Source organism: Ascidiella aspersa, chromosome 5 (genome assembly GCF_963924565.1).
Source record: "Ascidiella aspersa chromosome 5, kaAscAspe10.2, whole genome shotgun sequence".
Lineage (NCBI taxonomy): Eukaryota > Metazoa > Chordata > Ascidiacea > Phlebobranchia > Ascidiidae > Ascidiella > Ascidiella aspersa.
In genome coordinates, this window is record NC_139451.1 from 19,156,194 (window position 1) to 19,179,282 (window position 23,089).

Sequence of the window (23,089 nt, forward strand, 5' to 3'; positions counted from 1 at the left end):
AAAGACTATTTCATGATGATTTGTTGCTTTACACTTTATGAAAGGATTAACTGCTTTGTTTCAGGGCAATCAATGACAGCCAACCGATTGCTCTTTTCGACTTCAAAAATTACTTGCCTCATGGACGATTAAAGTTAAAAATGTAAGTAAATTTTACTTACATATTTTACATTAATATAGTTTATTCACATTTGGCTTTTATTTAGTATGTAGCGGCCAGCGAGGAGAACTATTGCTTTTCAAAATTGACTAATATATAAGTTTTTGCTTAGAACCTTTCATCATAGAATATGTAAAAAATATGGTAAATATTATTCCAACATTTTCACCAATTTTGATGTTTTTTCAATCTCTATAAAATTTCTGAGGTACTTGAATATGTGTTACGCCTAAAAAAATCTTTCAACTTTGATATTTCCTTAGCGTACTTCTTGACTTATGTTGTGTTATGTTTTCAGATACTGACGATGATTTTAATAGCGAAATATATTTATCAATTTATAACATCCAAACAAACTGATTCTCGGTTTACATTTCCATTGTTTAAATCTTACTTTGAAGCTTTAAATGTAAAATTTAATCTGTAGTACTTTGGAATGCTACTGGACCTTTAATAAAATATAGTTTACATAACCTTTTTATTTATTTACAGGAATTTTAACTGCAAAGTGTAAGATGGGAAAATAAAAGTCTGTGACAAAGTTCAAGTGGAAATCAACAAAAGAGTATAGATCACAAGGTAAAAAAACTCAAATTTTCTTTTTCTTCATCTTAAGTCATTTATCCAATTTTTAAATTTGTGGTAAATACATTTAATTTGCATGTGTTGTGTCTAATGTTTGGTCTGCATATCCCAGTAATGGGCAACTTTTTTGGGTTAGATTGTGTATCACTAGTTTAAGCACAAATTTCAATAGCACATAATGTCCAATACAATAATCTGGAACACATATTACCTTTTTGTATGAAATTATTTAATGATTTAATTTGTTTTCAAAGTAGGGTGAACCTTTTTTTTAATTTTAGTGGGTTATGAAGATATCAATTACAATAAAAATGAACTTGCTTCGCAATCATTGCACTGTCATTCAGTTAAAGTGTAACATAAATAATACATTTCTCAATGCTATGCTTAAAGAATGCATTGCCACAAACTTAGTACAAGTCATAATAATATGTTTTTGTGGTGTTTAATGACAGACTATAACATATTTTTATTACATGACTTGTAGTGGTTCTAGTCGGTAACTTGAAAATTTTACTATGTTTAGCAAGTAAAAAAAAAAGTTGTTCAGTGACAGTGTATAATTTAATTATTGCAGTATATTATATTGATCTAAATGTTATTTTTTAGGCAGCCATGCTCAACTCGTCTTATAGAAAAGCTCTTCAAGGCCTTTATTGGGCAAACCTTTGTAGGGCACAGCAGCATTTCTGCATTTGTATATTAGTGGATGGAATGGACATTAAATTTGTGGAAGAACAACACTTGTTGAACAAATTGTTTAGTTATATTTTCATTGATATTCAAGCCTGTTAACATACACAGGATTTAAGTTATCCACCCTGTTGTTCTTGTGTTTATATGTTTTTAAACCACCTACTTAAGGCCCCACCTTGAAAATTTGCCAAGCATAGCAATTATAAATATTATAAAAAGGGTTTCAACTTTGTAAAATATCTCCTTTTCTGTGTTTTTTTAACTTGTTCTGTTTTTTTTACTGTTTATCACATACCCAGTATGGTTTTAAACAACCCACTAAAGACCCCACCTTGAAAAATTTGCCAAGTATAGAAATTATAAATATTAAAACCTATATATCTTTTTTTGTTGTTTTTATTAACTTTTTCTCTTTTTTAATTTTTGTTGCAGATATATTTTTGTTTGCGTAAACACTTTCATTGTATCCAATTCCAACATGTTATTTTGTGTATTATATATGTTTTCCGTTTTCCTACTTCTTTTCATTTCTAATATAAGCTCTTCAATTTTTAATGTATAGTTTTATTTTCCAAGTTTTGCATTTTTCGAAACTTTCACTGTGTTAAGCTTTTTGTGTTGTTTTTCACCTTTTTCGCGCAATAAAATGGTTTACCCAATGAAATTTTGTGGAATTGATTTGGAAACACTGAATACTAGCATTAAACACCTGGCCGAATAAACGGCAAAACGTCTAAACACCTGAAATTTAAACACGTTTATTTTTAAACATGTTACATTTTCGCCCATTTCAGGTGTTTAATTTTGGTGTTTAATCGAATGACAGTGATACGAACTCATATAATTCTTACTCGTGACACTATTTCGGAATTCCAGTCTGGGATAAAATTTGTCAGTATGTTTTTTGTTACAGTCTCCGCGGGGCTACGTGCAGTGTGGGACGTGCTAGTGGTAACCACTAACCAGATTCTAACGCAGTTTACTGCGCATGCGCTTCTTGCACCGATGTACTTAACGGTCTTTCGCTGCCCCTTGGGATCTCAGAATCATAATTTTCGTAGTTGTGTGTTTCTATTATTGTTTTATTTTTGCGTTCGATGTTCCGAATAAATACATCTATCACATCTATCACAATGGTTCCCATCGATTTTTCCACCCCTATTATGACAAGTGCATATTGATTATTACAAACATTTTTATTCCTTGATACCATTTGTCTAACAAGTAACAACAAATGGAACTTTAATTAAGTTTCTGATCAATCTGCTAAAGTTAAACAACTCGCACAGTCACAAGACATTTAAGATATGTTAACAACTATTATAGTAAAACAAAATGTGTAGTTGCAATGTTTTTAAATAGATCTATAGCCCATTTTAAGTAGTCTCATGGCTAACTGCTGGTCCATGGCCCACAGTTTGGGAACCACTGGCATAAACCAACCAGAGCGTGTAGGCCACAGGCCTAACGATTTTGTGTTTGTCAACTCGATTGAACACAAAATGTATACAAAACAATTTAAAATCCACTAACTAATTATTGTCGTAAAATAGCTAAGCTATTGGTCAATTTGCGTCTTGAAAACACCATGTCGTATATTATCTAAACCAAACAAATTTGGCGTAATAAAATACGAGAAACACAAAACCACAGTATATAGTCAAATGTCAGTCATTTTAGTTCAATAAGTGTTATTTTCCATAGATTCAAGGGGACCACCTTTAACAAGTAAAATAAATAATCCAGTATTTAGCATTATACAATTTACCTAAATGCTAATATTAGACTAAATGCACAAGGTTAACAGGTTTAGCGAAAAATTGTTTTTAGATCTCTTGTCGGTTATGATACACTACGTTTTTCTATTAGATCTAAGCTGTTTTTACCGAGGCTTATACTCAAACGCCCGACAAAACTGATTGTATATTGTCGTATTGCATAACCTGACAACACCGCCGAACGGCATTTGCGGTATTAATAATTAATCCAGTTAGTTTTCCGGTTGTGCAAACTAACACATACATTTATTGCCATTGGCAAACAACTCAAGAAGAGTTAATTGTAAGTGCTGTGCATCAGGGGTCGGTAACCCCTGACACGAGTGCCACTTGTGGCACGCCAAATGATTTCACGCGTATGTTAAATCACCTTAGAAAAGTACAACCATTACATCACTACCACATCATTAACATTATTATTATCACTAGAGCTAACTAAAAAGTCGCACACATTTACAGTTCGATCTGCAGTGTTCGACTGTTCGTGTCACAAATTAGTGTCTTAACTATAGTATTTAACATTATTTTTTGTGGGCGTTAAACTTGGTGTTTACGACCAGCCGTTCGTATTACGTCACAATGCCCTGCTTTTAAGGAGGACATTCTACATTAAAAGTAAGCACGTTTGTTTTTGACGACTGAGAAACCAAGCGAAAAGCGAAATATTTTTTAACCTTATAACATTCAATAAATGTTATCTTAACATTCAATAATGTTATTGTTGCTTCTTCTTTGTTTAATCCGAGAGATGCCTTTACCAATGGGATAGTTACCACCACTAGAGGCGTTGCTTAAGTCAGATGAACAGTCGCGACAATGGGTATCGGTGCTTTTTACCTAGGTATTTTCGCGCATTGTTGACGTCGAATCTTTTGTGAAGCTAATATTCTTTTTTATTTCACTTTAACTATTGTAAATTATCAGTTTTATTTCTAATTACTTAAAAAACTAATTACCCGAATAATTGAACATAGCCTTGAGCCCTAAAGAATATCCTGCACGTTTGTACTTTTGGCTAAAAAATCAGGCATTTCTCAAAATATTATAGCTACAGAACTCAAGTCTTCCGTCACGGCAGAGAAACCTATATTTCGTAAAACAACTTCACTCCAGGACAATGAAATTTTTTTATTAGTTTCAAATGTACATACAACTGCAATCATCATGAGGCAAATAAAAAAAATAAGTCCTTTTCGGTAAAGAATCTCCAAAATAATATTGTACTGATGTTAATAATTTAGTAAAATGTCCTAACTTGTTGTCGTTTTGCTGATTTTTTTATTTTATGTTGTTTAATTGGTCACGTACAAAAAACAAACGCATATCATGAAGTTCAATAAGACAAGCAAAACTACTTATTATTAGGTGTGAGCTGAATCACAACTGAGATCATAATTAAAAGTTTATTAAATGCACGCATAATTAAGTCTTCCCTGCAGAAATTTTATTTTCAGATTTGTCTGTTTGATTCCAAACTTTATAAAGAAGGTACTTTATAATAGTTTTTTTAAATAAAATGATTATTTATTACTCTAAGGGCGATTATTTTTTTACCAAAAAATAAATGAGAAATTTTGACCTAAAAAAATATTTTTTTGACAAAATTTTGGCCAATTAGATAAACATTGATTTAAACAATATATTGTTGTTTGAAGTGCTGCATTGTGTCTTGCCGTCGTCAACCGTTTTTGATTCTGCTGGCTCGCGTATATCGAATATTACTTTAGTAAAGATTTAATACACTTAAAATCTCATTGAATTTAATTCAAAACTAATTTTTTTAAGACAATTTCAAAAGTTGTTTAAAACTTTTTTTTTAATTTTATAAGCAATTCAAATGTATTTTTAATCGATTTTCATTTGAAATAATTTTGACAAAATTTTGACTTTTTTTGACGAGTCAGAAAATAATCGCCCTATTTATTACAAATACAACTGAACTGAGTAATTTCAACAATTTAGCATGATAAATAGATTATTGTATATTTCAACTAAATTAAACACTGACAAAGCTTTCAAAAACTTGTGCAAAAATATCTCCACCTAATTTAATTTATTTGGTTAGCAAGCACCAAATTCGCGCGACAAAAGTTGTTAGGTGTTTTACAGGTAGGATCCGCATAACAACATTTTATCCGTTTTTTTAGGTTATTTCCAAAACCATAATTTCTTAATGCTGCGTAAGAATAATCCCAACCAACAGTGTCAATCATGAAGTCATAGAAACCAATAACCTTAAGAAACCTGAAATTATAGTTGTATCTCTTGGCCAAATATATGCAACTAAAATCTTAATCTAAATAAATATTCAAGTAAAAGGTGAAAAGGTGTTTGCGCCAATCAAAATTCATTTATTAGGTTTACGTTTGCAAGATAAAAATTTAGGAGGAGACGTGACGTTTGACCTCGCAAAAGATTATAAAATTGCTTGATATAATTGTATTAATTAATACTTTGACACACACTTTTTTTTATAGATGTTGACCCCTTAGCTCTAAGGCTGTGCAGATATTACGTATAAAAAAACACTGTCAAAAAAACTGTCGAAACTGTCATTTTAGAAAGGGCGATTTACGTTTCACGCTAAGAACAAAACCGTAGTTTTTGCAATTTTGTTATGGAAATTTACACAAAGTTAGTTTCGGGACATGGTTTGGTGAAAAAGGGAGATATTGTTCTCCAGGACGGCGTACCGGTTATAATTCGTTACCGGGCCTTGTTCTGGACAATTCCGATCTTACCCCACCGCCCATATAAAAAATAAGCATTACCTGAAAAGTAAACTATATGCAATTTATTGTACACGTGGCATGCATGAGAACTAGTTGCTGCAATTTGTCTTTTGTTGAGTTGACTTTGTTGTTGCAAAGCTACATCAGCTTATATTATATTCAGCCTTAATGTATTGACGCCTAAAACGTTTGTTAGATTTTTTTTAATATTAGTGCAGATTTAGCAATACAAGGTTGGACGTTAACTTATCATTCAGCTGTCTATGTATATTTAGCAAAAAAAGAGGTCATTTATTTTTAGCCAACCAAATTGTAGTTTAAAAAACACTGATTTAATTTGATAATTACTGTGCGAGAACCCGATGCTTTGTAAATATGTTCAGGTAAACGCAAAGTTCTCTCACAGGATTAGACTTTTCCCGCCCACATAATCACGCGATGAAGATCGTAGCCAAAACCTCTGACATACGAGCGATCGACAATGTGCTTTCCCAAGTTTAAATATAGACACAGAGGATTGCAAAATCACCTGCAGCAAGATCACTGAAATGACAGAGCATTCCAAAGTCAATGATTCTCCATCTTTTCAAGCTTGTGGCAACTAATAAAATAAAAAACGCGCATCGCCATTTTAAATTCGAACTTGACCCGCCATTAAAACGGTTACACGTCCCTACATTATATTAAATGAGTATTGGCGAAATCACGGTTATACGTTAATTTATTCTAAACTAACTCCAAAAAGATTGGCAGTGCAAAACGCCTGCAGCACACATTTAGTAGGTTTTTTTCCAAAATTTTAAAGTTACGTTTATAAAACTGTTTCCCGTGGTTTAAAGGTTTGTAAACCGAGCTTAATGTTTTGCACTAATTCATCGATTTTCGGTAGTTCGCCTGTTATGATGTTTTGCCAATTATGCTGTAATGTGTAGAAATAAAAGCAAATTCTTCCAGATATATATTTGTCATGAACTAAAAAGCCTAAGACTAAATCTAACTCTTATACAGCTGCCAATGATTCGGTATTTTACGCGTAAAACGCTGAGTCAGGCTTAAAACTCGACCTAAATCAAACTAAAAACTTGAAAAATTCTTTGAGGTAAGCTATTAAAATCCGATCTTAGCTTTGTCGCATGTAAAAAAATGTTGCAATAATTTGATCTTTTTTGTTGAAGCTAAGTTGAGAGCTATTAAAAAAAAAAAAAAAGGGGGGCTCGGTTTAAAAAAAAAAAAAAAATAAAAAATTGCATGAGGCTACTGATTTTATACGAAAAACATTAATTACCAAATTACCATTGCACGACACATAAGAACCAACTAACAAAACAATTCAATAGATCCCAACTCACCTTCAACAAAGAAGAACAAAATTAAAACTAAGATCGGATTTGAATAGCTTACCTAAAAAGTTTTTTCAAGTTTTTAGTTCAATTTAGGTCGAGTTTTATGCCTGATTCAGCGTTTTACGATTTACGCGTAAAAAAACCGATTCTTTGGCAGCTGTCTAACAGTTAGATTTAGTCTAAGCCTTTTTAGTTCATGACAAATGGTTATTTGGAAGAATTTGCTTACATTTCTACACATTACAGCGGAATTGGCAAAATATTATAACAGGCGAATTACCGAAAATCGATGAATTACTGCAAAACATTAAGCTCGGTTTACAAAACTTCAAACCACGGGAAACAGTTCTATAAACGTAACTTTTGAAAAATTTTTTCAAAATAAGAACAATCCTACTAAATTTGTGCTGCAGGCGTTTTGCAGTCCCAATCTTTTGAAGTTAGTTTAGAATAAATTAACGTACCACCGTGATTTCACCAAAAATCATTTAATATAATGTAGGGTCGTGTAACTTATCCAGAGTTAAAACTTACAAAAGTTATCCAGAGTTAAACCTACATGTTTTTTAGAAAGTTTGTCGCTATTTTATTTTATTAGTTGCCACAGCTGAAAAAGATGGAGAACCATTGACTTTTTGTGAAAGGAATGATCTGTCGTTTCAGTGATCTTGCTGCGGTTGATCAATCCTCTGTGTCTATATTAAACTCGGGAAAGCACATTGTCGATCGCTCGTATGTCAGAGGTTTTGGTTACGATCTACATCGCGTGATTATGTGGGCGGGAAAAGTCTAATCCTGTGAGAGAACTTTGCGTTTACCTGGACATATTTACAAAACATCGGGTTCTCGCACAGTAATTATCAAATTAAATCAGTGTTTTTTAAACTAAAATTTGGTATATACATAGATATCAGGATGATAATTAACGTCTTAGCCTTGTATTGCTAATTCTGCACTCATTAAAAAATTCCGACAAACATTTTTAGGCGTCAATACATTAAGGCTGAATATAGTATAAGCTCATGTAGCTTTGCAACAACAAAGTCAACTCAACAAAAAACAAATTGCAGCAACTAGTTCTCATGCATACCACGTATACAATAAATTGCATATAGTTTACTTTTCAGGTAATGCTTATTTTTATATGGGCGGTGGGGTAACATCGGAATTGTCCAGAACAAGGTTTGGTAACGAATTATAACCGGTACGCCTTCCAGGAGAACAATATCTTACTTTTTCACCAAGCCATGTCCCTAAACTAACTTTGTGTAAATTTCCATAACGAAATTGCAAAAACTATACGGTTGTGTTCGTAGCGCGAAACGTGAATCGCCCTTTCTAAAATGACAGTTTCGACAGTTTTTTTCATACGTGATATCTGTGCATCCTTAGAACGACGGGGTCAAGAGCTCTCACATATTTGCGTGCCAAAATATTTTTTACAGTTATATCAAGTAATTTTATATTCTTTTGTAAGGTTAATACGGTTAACCTTACGTATTCTCCTAAATTATTATTTTGGTAACGTAAACCCAATAAATAAATTTGTTTAGCACAAACGCTTCTTCGTCATCTACTTTTTTATATTTTGACTAAGATTTCAGTTGTATATATTTGATCACGTGATTGAACGACAATTTCAGGTTACTTAAGTTTATTGGTTTGTGACGTCATGTTATGACGTAACCTCGTGACATCATCTCTCAAAATTGCAAAAAATATTTTCCTTTCACTTATTTAAGTTGCTTTATAATAACGGAAATCTGTCGTTAGCGGTGAACTCAATTTATAGCTCAAGAAAATAATCTTCGCTGATTCTTTTTGCGCCATATTGTGCCTTTCCTAATTTTAGGTTTAGTGACGTGCTGTCCACGTAACCACTGCTATTCCGTATGATTCACAGACAAGACCGTTCTAACAAACATGTTTTTTACATTTGCGAAATTCCCCCGAAAGCCCAGTTCAGTACGGATAATCATTGAATTGTTCATGCTTTTAATTAAGGTCCATATTTGTTTTTACCCTTATATAAATGAAGGAAACTTAAAAAGACGCAGTATAATATTACGTCACAATTTAAACGAGTTAACATATACAAATTACTTACTGTTAAGTTATTTTCTGAATTAAACTTATAGTAAGGTTGTTGCGCTCCGGTTAAAACATCTTATCTGTAACTGACCACTGTGCTAAATTGTTAAATTAATAAAAGATATAGTTACGGCAATTATTGTATAATCCTATTTAAGGCGATGTAATGTGTATTTCGCTCTTGAATATGTTTGCCTTTTAACCACTACATTTTGATAATAAACTTATTTTAAACACTCGTTGGTATCGGATGTCAACTGTAATAAAATCTACGTAAGTGTCCATGACGGGGTACTGCAGTGCTCCTCAAACGGTGTGCCGCGACGTTCCTGGAGGTGTGTTACTTGCGTTTTATGGACACTCTTCAATAGTTATAATCAGTCGAAAAAGTCCTAAGTTCGTGGGAATACGGCTCAAATGGACAAAATAACGCTTGAACTGTATAGTGAGAGTGTATTAGACGACCGGTGGCCATTGGTCTGGCATCGGATGATTTGGTTTTGACGCTTCGACTCATTTAGTTTGAATATGCATTGGCTTGTTGCCCCTGTTTGGTGTTATTGGTGGGTTATGGGAATTGGGTTAGAAATAAAGGTATGGTTGGAGTTAGGTGAAGCTCGTGATGGAATTAGGGGTGGGGTTTCAGGTCAGGTAAAATATTGTATAGGCCTTATTCTATCTATTTAGGTCTTATTCCTACGGGACTTTCCAAACTAGACGCTTTAACGACAATTAGATATTATTTTGGTCTTATTGCGAACTGTGTTTTACCTCGAGGTAGTGCTGTTTTACTTTCGTTTTATGGCTTGAGTCCCTTATTGGCCTTCTTAAGATATTTAGGACAGGGGTCGGGAACCTATGGCTCGCGAGCCATATATGGCTCTTTTTGTGACGCCATATGGCTCTTTTGATGAAGAAATTTTGCTTGCAGAAAAATCTAAGCCATTCTTTCTTAGCATGATCTCAACTAAAACTGGATGCGGCCACGGCGGCTTTCCTAACCTTATATTACCTTTTTTGCACATAGTAGCAAATTTTCGGCGCTTCGCGCGAATTCTATTTGTTTTTAGAGACTGTTATGCCGTTTAAAGGTGTCCCTTAATATCCAAAAGCCCCTATTTTTTCAACGAAACTTTGTAATTAAAGTTGTACAAACTTAGCTAATTCAAGTTTGTTGCATAGCATGTTCTGTCCTTTAAATGACAACAAGATAAACGACCCTGCTCAGTTTTTTTTGCTAGATGTTAAAAAATATTATATGGCTCTCATGGAAGTACAACCAAGAATATTTGGCTTTTATGGCTCCCTTGGCTAAAAAGGTTCCCGACCCCTGTTTTAGGAAGAACGTAAAATAGCAAACTCAAAACATAAAAAAAATGTAATACATCAAATTTACGGCGCGTTCAATCATTAATCGCTCCTTTACCTATGCCTAGTATGTTTGCCTTTTTGTGTATTGTTAATCTTCGTATATTTCGTAGGTGTGCCGCCAATTTTTTTTAGCTCTGTTGGTGTGCCGTAGGTGAAAAAAGGTTTCGGAGCACTGGTGTAGTGACCGCGTAACACAAATAACAATTCGTCTCGGATGAGAGCAACAAGTCGCGATCGAGTTGTTCGGGAAATTCCGACTATTGAAAACCGAAAATTATAAAGCAAAGCGAAATAACCCAAGGCCTGCAAATGCGGCAATACCTAAATGTTGTTTATCGCAGCATGTGAAGTAATTTGTCATATCGTATGACGTAATGGTGTTTCAGGTATATAACATTCGATCATTTTCCTCTTTTTCACAAATATTTTCGGTTTTCTGATTGCTGAGATACAAAATGAGGCATCAAAAGAACGTATGTACGGTACTACATAAGTTCGACGAGATCTAAGACGTTTCTTGTTTAATGTTGGAATCTATTAAAAGCCATAGAAAATTTCAGCGAATTTGTTTATTAATCCAACAAGTTTCAGCGAATTTGTTTATTAATCCAACGTCAAAAACGTATGCAATTTGAATTATAGAATATATTAGATAATGGCATTGTACTTTATAAATAGCTGATGCTGAACTGCTATCAGACGACAATGTCTGGCACACAAGGCTAACTTTTTTCCTTCATTTGTTTATACTGCAAGTTGGACGTTGTGTTTTTCAAAAATATTTACGTTTCCTTTTTTGAACAATTACCCACTGAGGACGAAGCAAGCTATTTTTTGTCGTTTGTTAATTTACCAACTTTTCAATAAGCCCAATCTGCTAGGCGTTTTTTGCACAAGTGCGCACTTTTTTTGGAGAATTGTACATGGCAAAATGTGGACTTGGAGTTGAGTAACGGTTATAGTCGGAGCTTCAGAGTTTTTGTTATGTAAAAAGTTTGAATTTATTTTCAGAAAGTGCTTCTGGCAAAATGCGCGCTTTTAAATGTGCGCACATTTGAGCACGTTGAACAACAATAAAAGCTAAGATCCTCGTCTCAAGATTCTTTCTGTATAACAAACTAACCCCAAACGTAAATAGCTTCGAACTTAAGCCACGCCAAAGGTGTTTGGTAAAACGTTTCTGTTTTTGTGTTTCAAGTTGGAGATATTCCTAGTTATAGTTATACACAATGTTAGGGCTGATTCTAGTACTCTACACTTGTCTCGTCTTCGCAAGAGGTAAGGAAATATACAAGATACAGAAATGCAATTTGTCGGTATGCCAGTTCCCTTTAGATTAGATTATAATAACACAAAAAACCTTATTTAAGTAACCTAGGCTTTAAACGCCTTAATTGCGTAGCTGTCTGGTTTTGGATATACGTTGTTTTGTTTTTGAAATGCAACAATATCTATTATGCTTTTCAATTGTTGTTTATACGCAGTGTCGTCGAGCACAACCTCTATCATTTGCGAACACAAGGAAGATACTGTGAGGTGTCCTGGAACTAAAATAATGAAAGTAAAAGACGCATTTTACGGGAGAGATGACTTAACCACGTAAGGCACAATATAAAAGCAATTTTGTTTTATAATTTGTGAACATATTTGTTAACAAGTTGCTACGTAAGAACTCTTAAACTCGAAAAACATCTGTTAAATAAGACCAGTGGTTGTAAACCGGGTGCCATTTTTAAAGCTTAGAGGTCACGAGAGATATTTAGAAATATTTAAAAGTTTTTTTTTTCTTTATTGGTAACCTCTTGATAGAGCTCTGTGTATACTATTAGAGTAGCCTATAATAAATCGTAGGATATTTTCCTACACCTGTAGAGCTGATTTGTAATGCTCCAGCTCTGTTTATACTGACGTAAATCATTTAAGTAAAATTCAGCAGCGGTGCCGCAACCTATTGGTTGTTTCTTGGGGTGGCCTGAGTCATAAAAGTTTAGAAACCACTGAATAGAACTAAACATTCCAATTTATCGAGCAATATGCGAATCTCTTTACCAATTGAAAGTTCTGCCTATATAAACCATATTATATAAAGACATTATTTAGAGCTTCGCGCGATTAGATTGCATTTTAGCTGCACATTTACGCACGAGTTCGCTGGAGAACAATATATGTTTTCAGGGCTAATGTTTTATGACATACCGTTATGTGATTTTTAAGTGATTTTTGACGTCCTCTTAAAATTTTATGCTCCTCACAAACAAAAGTCCTGACGAACTGGTTGTTAGACTGAATTCCCTCCACTGGGTGAAACACGAACAGGATGAAATAGAAAAACTTTGGCCATAACTAAATTAATCAGTGTTCCGCGCGTCACAGATATTTTCTCTGGCCACATGGCCCGCGAGTCAGGGTTTGGGCCACCTTGCGCGATATACAAGAGTCAAAATATACAATTTATAATATTTTAAAGTGCGCCGCGGCCGGACAAATATTTATACGGACCACTTGTTAGAGACCAAGGTCTCTAAGCAGAAGAACAACATCCAGAATAAATACATGAATTTTTTTTTTCAAAATCGGTGCTACTTGTGAACTGTGTATCGTTAAACCGCAGCGACTGGAAAAGGTTCCACAGGGTTGCAATCAAAGGTTTTAAACTCTTGTATTTGGATCTTTGCTAAAACAAGGTAATTATCCTTGTTGTAACTTAAATATTGTCGTTTAGTTGCGGAGGGCCAGCGCTCACCACTCATTGTCGCTCCAGTGTGTCCATTGCCGATATTAAGCACAGCTGTGACGGAAAGAGCTCCTGCAGACTCCGGGCGTCCAACAATGTGTACGGAGATCCATGTCCCCACACCAAGAAATTCATTAGGATCACTTATGATTGCATCGGTAAGTTGGATATACGTGTATTTTTTGCGTATTTAAAATGCGGTAATCATGATGCTTCTTCTTCTTCGTTTCTCAAAACTCAAATTGTGAACTTCCTATGTTCAACGCATCTTCTTCGCGGTGTTGTTGAATACGGTTTCTGGCATTTCATCTGTTTCAAGAAGCGGACATATAAGGAAGTGTTACATTGACTTATCTTGTCCGCAGTGACATAAGGTTGATTCGTCTGACTATCCCCATCTTGCCATGGAGACTTAGCAGCGCCCGATCCTCTGATCTTAATCGTAACCATGACTTAGTTTTTCCTCTGGCGTGGTATCCATTGCGTTGGTCATGGCGTCAGTGCCAAGCCAAGTTTGTCAAAGGTGCATCCGTGTTAATTTAGCGTCCTGCTCCATTGGATCGACTGCAGCAAGTAACTATTTACGCAATTTTGTTCTTCTGCGTGATGGGCTTTGGTCGAATAGGGGTGTCTCTTATCATTCGTTTGTCGAAGACTTTCTGGTCAACTTGGGACAAATCTCCTGATGGCAGGTGGGTCGATTCCGGAAAGTAGGAACAGGCTGTTTACATTGAATGGTAATATACATACAGTGATATAGCGGCAGCTTATATTTCCGGGTCATTTTTTGTAAGCAGCTTGGTTCCGTTCCACGAGATGTCACGCTCATGAGAAGTAACCTCGTGGCAAATTCTTTTGTGTTCGCCTCCTGCTTCGCTTTTAACAGAAATCAACATAAAAGCGTCGGTTGATTAACTGGTTGTTAGTTACGTTGTGCTAGTTTCTCAGAAGCAGTCGATGGTTTACGGTACCATATGCTGCCAACAAATACATTAAAGCAGCTCCTGTAATATTCTCAATAGGTTGTGTGGGGTTTAAGAGCTGTTCGGTACAGAACTTCCCTGGACGAAATCCTGCTTGTTCTTTTACTAGGTGGTCGTCGATGTTAGATCCGAGGAGGTTTACAATAAACTATTCAAATAACTTGTATAATCATAATGCTATCTAACCCCACTTAGTTGAACACACCAAAAAATAAAGCTTTTCTGCTCTTGTTGAAATGAAAACCGAAAAAGAAATTTGATCAAGGATGTTTATACGCTTATGATATGAGCACTCGAAACAAGGCTATTGCTTCGTTTCGCACAACTGTCTGAAAAAATTCAGCAGCAACGCTTGCATTAAATGACTGATGAAATTTTGTATTTCTATAAGATATTCTACAGATTTCCTATACTTGCATGCAGAGCTGCGGAGTCGGTTAGAAATATCCCGAGTCAGACTTCGGTTGAAAAAATAAACCCTAGTCCAACTCCGGTCAAATGTGCGATTTTTTCGAGTCCTTAGTCCGCCTGGACTCTACAGCCTGTATTCCGCCGATTTACGAAACTAAAATAACGTTGATATTCAGCAATCCACTTATAGGGATGTCTTATAATTTATTCACTCACAATACATGGTTGGAAAATATTTTACCACGTTGTTTTGTTTTTGAAGTGCAACAATGCCTATTATGCTTTAATAATTGTTCTTTCTACGCAGAGTCGTCGAGCACAACCTCTGTGATTTGCGAACACAATAAAAATACTGTGAGGTGTCCTGGAACTAAAATAATAAAAGTAAAAGACGCATTTTACGGGAGAGATGACTTAAGCACGTAAGGCACAATATATTAGCAATTTTTTTATAATTTGTCAACATATTTGTTAACAGAAGTTGCTACGTAAGAACTCTTAAACTCGAAAAACATCTGTTAAATAAGACCAGTGGTTGTAAACCGGGTGCCATTTTTAAAGCTTAGAGGTCACGAAAGATATTTAGAAATATTTAAAAGTTGTTTTTTTTCTTTATTGGTAACCTCTTGATAGAGCTCTGTGTATACTATTAGAGTAGCCTATAATAAATCGTAGGATATTTTCCTTCACGTGTAGAGCTGATTTGTGATGCTCCAGCTCTGTTTATATTGACTATACGTAAATCATTTAAGTAAAATTCAGCAGCGGTGCCGCAACATATTTGTTGTTTCTTGGGGTGGCCTGAGCAATAAAAGTTTAGGAACCACTGAATAGAACTAAACATTCCAATTTATCGAGCAATATGCGAATCTCTTTACCAATTGAAAGTTCTGCCTATATAAACCATATATAAAGACATTATTTAGCGCTTCGCGCGATTAGATTGCATTTTAGCTGCACATTTACGCACGAGTTCGCTGGAGAACAACATATGTTTTCAGGGCTAATGTTTTATGAAATACCGTTATGTGATTTTTAAGTGATTTTTGACGTCCTCTTAAAAATTTTATGCTCCTCAAAAACAAAAGTCCTGGCCAACTGGTTGTTAGACTGAATTCCCTACACTGGGTGGAACAAGAACAGGACGAAATAGAAAAACTTTGGCCATAACTAAATTAAACAGTGTTCCGCGGGTCACAGATATTTTATCTGGCCACATGGCCCGCGAGTCAGGGTTTGGGCCACCTTGCGCGATATACAAGAGTCAAAATATACAATTTATAATATTTCGAAGTGCGCCGCGGCCGGCCAAAATGTTTATACGGACCACTTGTTAGAGACCAAGGTCTCTAAGCAGAAGAACAACATCCAAAATAAACACATGATTTTTTTGTTTTTTTCAAAATCGGTACTACTTGTGAACTGTGGTTACCCCGGTCTGTAAATCGTGGGGCGTGGCGAGGTTTCAAAATGGTGGTGCGGTAAGCTTGACATAAAAATAGGCAATAATATCGTAAACCGCATCGACTGGAAAAGGGTTTCACAGGGTTGCAAGCAAAAGTTTTATGCTCTTATCTTTGGACCTTTGTTAAAACAAGGTAATTATCCTTGTTGTAACTTAAATATTGTCGTTTAGTTGCGGAGGGCCAGCGCTCACCACTCATTGTCGCTCCAGTGTGTCCATAACCGATATTAAGAACAACTGTGACGGAAAGAGCTCCTGCAGACTCTGGGCGTCCAACAATGTGTACGGAGATCCATGTCCCCACACCAAAAAATTCATTAGGATCACTTATGATTGCATCGGTAAGTTGGAGGCTATACGTATATCTTTTCCGTATTTAAAATATGTTAATCATGATGCTTCTTCTTCTTCGTTTCTCAAAAACTCAAATTGTGAACTTCCTATGTTCAACGCATCTTCTTTACGGTTTGTTGAATACGGTTTCTGGCATTTCATCTGTTTCAAGAAGCGGACATATAAGGAAGTGTTACATTGACTTATCTTGTCCGCAGTCACATAAGGTTGATTCGTCTGACTATCCCCATCTTGCCATGGAGACTTAGCAGCGCCCGATCCCCTGGTCTTAGTCGTAACAACGACTTAGTTTTTCCTCTGGCGTGGTCTTTTTCCTCTGGCGCGGGAATGGTAATATAGATACAGTGATATAGCGGCAGCTTATATTTCCGGTCATTTTTTGTAAACAGCTTGGTTTCGTTCCACGAGATGTCAATAGCTTATGGTTTGCATTGCGATTCTGTAGGTTAAAGGCACATACTTGGCTTTTGCCAGGTTTGCTCTCACATAGTTCTTGCATATTATACTGAGAGCTCGTCACTGGATTGGGCTAAGAAGTAACCTCGTGGCAAATTCTTTTGTGTTCCCTCCTTCTTCGCTTTTAACAGAAATCAACATAAAAGCGTCGGTTGCTTAACTGGTTATTAGTTACGTTGTGCTAGTTTCTCAGAAGCAGTCGATGGTTTACTGTACCATATGCTGCCAACAAATACATTAAAGCAGCTCCTGTAATACCAACCTTTTTGAAACCCATTCTCAATATGTTGTGTGGGGTTTAAGAGCTGTCCGGTACAGAAGTTTCCTGGACGAAATCCTGCTTGTTCTTTTACTAGGTGGTCGTCGATGTTAGGTCCGAGGAGGTTTAGAATGAACTATTCAAATAACTTGCATCATGATAATGCTATCTAACTCCACTTAGTTGAACACACCAAAAAATAAAGCTTTTCTGCTCTTGTTGAAATGAAAACCGAAAAACAAATTTGATCAAAGATGTTTATACGCTTATGATAGGAGCACTCGAAGCAAGGCTATTGCTTCGTTTCGCACAACAGTCTGTAAAAATTCAGCAGCAACGCTTGCATTAAATGACTGATGAAATTTTGTGTTTCTATAAGATATTCTACAGATTTCCTATACTTGCATGCAGGGCTGCGGAGTCGGTTAGAAATATCCCGAGTCCGACTCCGATCAAAAAAATAAACCCTAGTCGAACTCCGCTCAAATGTGCGATTTTTTCGAGCGCTTAGTCCGGCCCGGACTCTACAGCCTGTATTCCGCCGATTTACGAAACTAAAATAACGTTGATATTCAGCAATCCATTTATAGGGGTGTCTTATAATTTATTCACTCACAATACATGGTTGGAAAATATTCCACCATATGCTATCCACCTTTACAATCAAGTTGGCAGCCATATCAGTTTCAAAATTTGGTACTGCGGATGCGCATGTTGGACTCGGGAATCGGGTAGTTCTAAATCTTCTTACTCGAGTCCCGAGTCCGACTCCAGCAAAACAAACTGACTCCTTAAGTCCCGAGTCCGAGTCCGACTCCGCGGCCCTGCTTATCCTTATTCCGATTAGGATTACTACAGATTCAATGTATTGCGTTGACTGGGGTCTATACTTTTTTAGTAAACGTAAAAAGGGTGTACCATTCCGAAAAAGGTTAAAGCACTTGTTTACACCATTTTTTTCTAAAATAGCCAGCGTCTTGTTTTCTTTGAGATTTTTATTGTTGTTTGTCTTTTTGAAATGACTTATTATAGTTGCACAATGTTAAGGCTGCTCGTAGTGCTGTACACTTGTCTCGTCTTCGCAAGAGGTAAGGATATAGAGAAGGTCCAGAAATGCAATTTGTTGGTATACCAGTTCCCTTTAGAATTAGATTATTGAAAAAACACGTTACACCTTGTTTAAGTAACCTAAGCTTTAAACGCCTTAATTACGTAGCCGCCTGGTTTTGTATGTACGTTGTTTTGTTTTTGAAGTGCAACAATATTTATTATGCTTTAATAATTGTTCTTTCTACGCAGAGTCGTCGAGTACATCCTCTGTGATTTGCGAACACAATAAACATACTGTGAGGTGTCCTGGAACTAAAATAATAAAAGTAAAAGACGCATTTTACGGAAGAGATGACTTAAGCACGTAAGGCGCAATATATAAGGAATGTTTTTTATAATTTGTCAACATATTTGTTAACAGAAGTTGCTACGTAAGAACTCTTAAACTCGAAAAACATCTGTTAAATAAGACCAGTGGTTGTAAACCGGGTGCCATTTTTAAAGCTTAGAGGTCACGAAAGATATTTAGAAATATTTAAAAGTTGTTTTTTTCTTTATTGGTAACCTCTTGATAAAGCTCTGTGTGTACTATTAGAGTAGCCTATAATAAATCGTATTATATTTTCCTACATGTGTAAAGCTGATTTGTGATGCTCCAGCTCTGTTTATATGGACATTACGTAACCCACTTAGTAAAAAAATTCGCTCGAGAACAACATATGTTTTCAGGGCTAATGTTTTATGACATACCGTTAGGTGATTTTTAAGTGATTTTTGACGTCCTCTCAAAAATTGCATGCAAGTCGTGGAGAACTGGTTGTTGGACTGAATTCCCTACACTGGGTGGAACACGAACTGGTCGCAATAAATTAATTTTGGCCATAACTAAATTAAACAGTGTTCCGCGGGTCACATATATTTTCTCTGGCCACATGGCCCGCGAGTCAGGGTTTGAACCACCGCGATATACAAGAGTCAAAATATACAATTTATAATATTTATAGTGCGCCGCGGCCGGCCAAAATGTTTATACGGACCACTTGTTAGAGACCAAGGTCTCTAAGCATAATAACAACATCCAGAATAAATACATGAATTTTTTTTTTCAAAATCGGTGCTACTTGTGAACTGTGGTTACCCCGGTCTGTAAATCGTGGTGCGTGGCGAGGTTTCAAAATGGTGGTGCGGTAAGCTTCACATAAAAATAGGCAATAATATCGTAGACCGCAGCGACTGGAAAAGGGTTCCACAGAGTTGCAATCAAAGGTTTTTACTCTTGTATTTGGACTTTTGCTAAAACAAGGTAATTATCCTTGTTGTAACTTCAATATTGTCGTTTAGTTGCGGAGGGCCAGCGCACACTACTAATTGTCGCTCCAGTGTGTCCATTGCCGATATTAAGTACAATTGTGACGGGAAGAGTTCTTGCGGTCTCTGGGCGTCCAACAATGTGTACGGAGATCCGTGTCCCCGCACCAAGAAATTTATTAGGATCACTTATGATTGCATCGGTAAGTTGGAGGCTATACATGTATTTTTTCGTATTTAAAATGTGTTAACCATGTGCTTCTTCTTCTTCGTTTCTTGAATAGTCAAATTGTGGACTTCCAATGTTCAACGCATGTTCTTGCGGTGCTGTTGAATACACCAAGGTCTCTCATTCTATCTTCTTTTTAAGAAACGGACATGCAGGGAAGTGTTACAATGACTGATCTTGTCCACGGTCACATAAGATTGATTATCCCTGTATCCCTATCGAGTATCCCTATCATTCTGTAGGTTGAAGGCACATACTTCTTGTACCAGGGTGCTGCGGCTGGTCGTTTGTGTACAAATTGCATTGGATTGGGTTTATGACGCTATCTTGTGGCAGCAAGTTCGCTTGTGTTCGCCATTTGCTTCGCTTCCAACAGAAATCAACATAAAAGCGTCGGTTGCTTAATATGGCTTTTAGCATATCGGTTAGGCGCTGGTTATTAGTTACGTTGTGCAGTTTTCTCAGAAGCAGTCGATGGTTTACGCCTTTACGGTATCACGACAAATACACTAGGGCAGCTCCTCTAATAAAAACCTTTTTGAAGCCCATTCTAAATGTGTTGTGTGAGGTTGATAAGCTGTCAGGTACAAGACTTCCCTGGACGAAATCCTGCTTGTTCTTTTACTATAGGTGGTCATCGATGTTAGGTTCGAGGAGGTTTAGAATTAACTGTTCAAATAACTTATATCATCATCATGTTATCTAACCCCACTTAATTAAACTCACCAAAATAGTAATACAGTATGGTTTGGAGTTCAACACAGCCTGCACACAGCGCAGCACAATGGGTTTCTTAGTTTGTTTTGTTTTGGAACCGATCTTTGGTCACAAAACGGTCACTATGTGTTCTACGCGGAACAGCAAATTCACAGTGTCCAATACAATATTATTCGTCATGAGGCAGTAAATACAAATTACGACATTAATGCTGTACATATATGAAGAGTTAGCATGATTCATATAAAAACTATACCCGTTGGTATTTTGGAGTATGTTTGTAGCCTACCTTATTTGTTTCAAGGTTGTTCAAATAAAATAAAATTTAAAAGCAAATTCTCAACAGCTGATACCATGTTCACTTTTATGTACTGTACCGGTACATAAAACAGAAGAAATTAAATTTTGCCTCGGCCGAATAGAACTATTGACGTGTACTGCGAGATGCAGCCACAGCGACATACTGGTAAATATGGCAACCCAAAACTTTTTATTGAAACAGTGGCTTTGTCATTAGTCAAAGTAGTCTCGAAATGTTAATTTACATGGCATTTTGATTCATTTAGACGGCGGTGCTCTTATTTGTGAAAACCATGAAGGGATTCTTAGCTGTCCAGCATCCACTGTAATGAAAGTGCAATCTGCCTTTTATGGAAGAGATGATCCTACCACGTAAGCAATTTTTTTTTTAATTTTATATTATATTTTATAGATTTTAGTTTTGCAGAAAAACGCCTAAAAATGTTTTTCAGGGAAATTTAACACAGCATATATATATCATGCCTTTATTTTTTTGTTTTTATCGTGTTTATTTGGTGTTCTTCTAAAAAAATACTTTGGTGGAATTTATTTAGCAGTAAGATAAGCTAACGGAAATAGCAATCGAAATAATATGATTTGAACTAGGGATGTCTGCAACTTGACATGTTATTCCGATAGCGGTACGCGATACCCCATATTTCTAAAAAATACTATCGAGATCCAAACCTATAATGAATGACATCAATACTATGCAGAAACTATCGAAAGTTAAAACATTCAAGGTATTTTTTCCAAATTATAATGCCAAACTCGCTTTAGCGTGAGGAAATTTAGTTACCGCCATTCTACAACCTATACTATGTTTTTGATCAATTTACCATTCAAGGAAGAGTCGCTGCGCTGTATCGCAACCACTATTGAAATTTCCATATTAATTTGATATCGGATCGCTACAGATACCACCGTAGTATCGGACGGATTCCAGTAGAGTCACCTGCCATCGGGTATCGGCTCCGGTCCTATCTTAACAGACAAACCTAATCAATTCGAATTATCTGTAAGATATTTGCGATCCCCCCCAAAATTGCTTAATGACTTCAGTTTGAGAACCACTATTAGAAATAAAATTGAACTTGTAACTTTTTATAGTTGCGGCGGCCCGGTCAAAACAACTTGCTGCCTTTCTGCTGTGTCTGAAACTAAAATAAAACATTCTTGCAACGGAAGGCGGGCTTGTGCTTTGAAGGCTTCCAACAATCGTTACGGAGATCCGTGCCTCGGCACACGAAAGTATATTAGAGTCATCTACAGTTGTGTTCCTGAGTGAAAAAGTATTTTGACGCCGTGCACGTTTTCTTGGTAGTCTATATAACGCTATTAGTTTTGCTTTTTCAGCTTTGTCTTTCAAACAGTTTACAAATTAAAACAATTAGATTTAATAATCGTGCAATTACATAGCGACAAAGATGCAACTTTTTACGTATCCTTTATCATTTTTTTGCAAATAGCACAGTTACAACAAACACTTTAGGCAAAGTGCATATAGGAACAGCCTACAGGCTCCTGACTTTTATGTCTCGGATATTCTATCCATATAACTGCTTGCTGCTTATATGGCTAAATTAAACGTTTTTGGATACGAAATAAAATAAACGCTTTAGCATAGTTAAAACATGTTGTGTGTTTGCCAGTTTCACAAAGCTTTTAATGTTATTACCAAAACTAATTTTGAAAATAGATTTGCTTTCTAGTATTGTAAAAAGCCAGGTTCTTTGTTTAGAGTTAACATAAGGCAAATACAATGATTTTGCAAGTTAAGCGTGCTAACCGCGAAAGGTATTAATTATACGTCAAAACCCAATATGTTACGTTGTAACAGAAACAAATTATTTTTGGACGAACGTTTTATATGCATGAGTTTTTATGCCGGTTTGGTCGAGGATATCGTTTTAAAAGGAAATCACAAACCTATTTTGGTGTAGAAATTGTGGCTGAAAAAACATTGATTAAAGGCAAAATTTACAGTTAGCTGCAGTATAGAGCAGTGTTTCTGAACTTTTTTACGGAAATACAATTAAAAAATACACGCGGACCTGTAAAAAACGA

General features: G+C 35.7%; 1 protein-coding gene across 1 annotated transcript; it reads left to right on the forward strand.

The window, feature by feature from the left end:
• Positions 1-11,985: 11,985 nt before the first annotated feature.
• LOC146145235 (rhamnose-binding lectin-like) lies at positions 11,986-22,310 on the forward strand. Its single transcript, XM_083390517.1, has 9 exons — positions 11,986-12,034; positions 12,241-12,355; positions 13,479-13,665; positions 14,034-14,182; positions 16,521-16,690; positions 18,718-18,769; positions 19,810-19,979; positions 21,289-21,394; positions 22,133-22,310. Exons 1-9 carry the CDS (start codon positions 11,986-11,988, stop codon positions 22,308-22,310), a joined length of 1,176 nt encoding a protein of 391 aa, XP_083246643.1.
• The last annotated feature ends 779 nt before the right edge of the window (positions 22,311-23,089 follow it).

Bases quoted from the DNA above. Each gene is read 5' to 3' on its own strand.
- LOC146145235 (XM_083390517.1), top strand. From the start codon at position 11,986: ATGTTAGGGCTGATTCTAGTACTCTACACTTGTCTCGTCTTCGCAAGA. The intron at 12,356-13,478 runs GTAAGGCACAAT...ATTGTCGTTTAG, and splicing joins GGGAGAGATGACTTAACCAC to TTGCGGAGGGCCAGCGCTCA. The intron at 13,666-14,033 runs GTATTTTTTGCG...GTGTTAATTTAG, and splicing joins TCGGTAAGTTGGATATACGT to CGTCCTGCTCCATTGGATCG.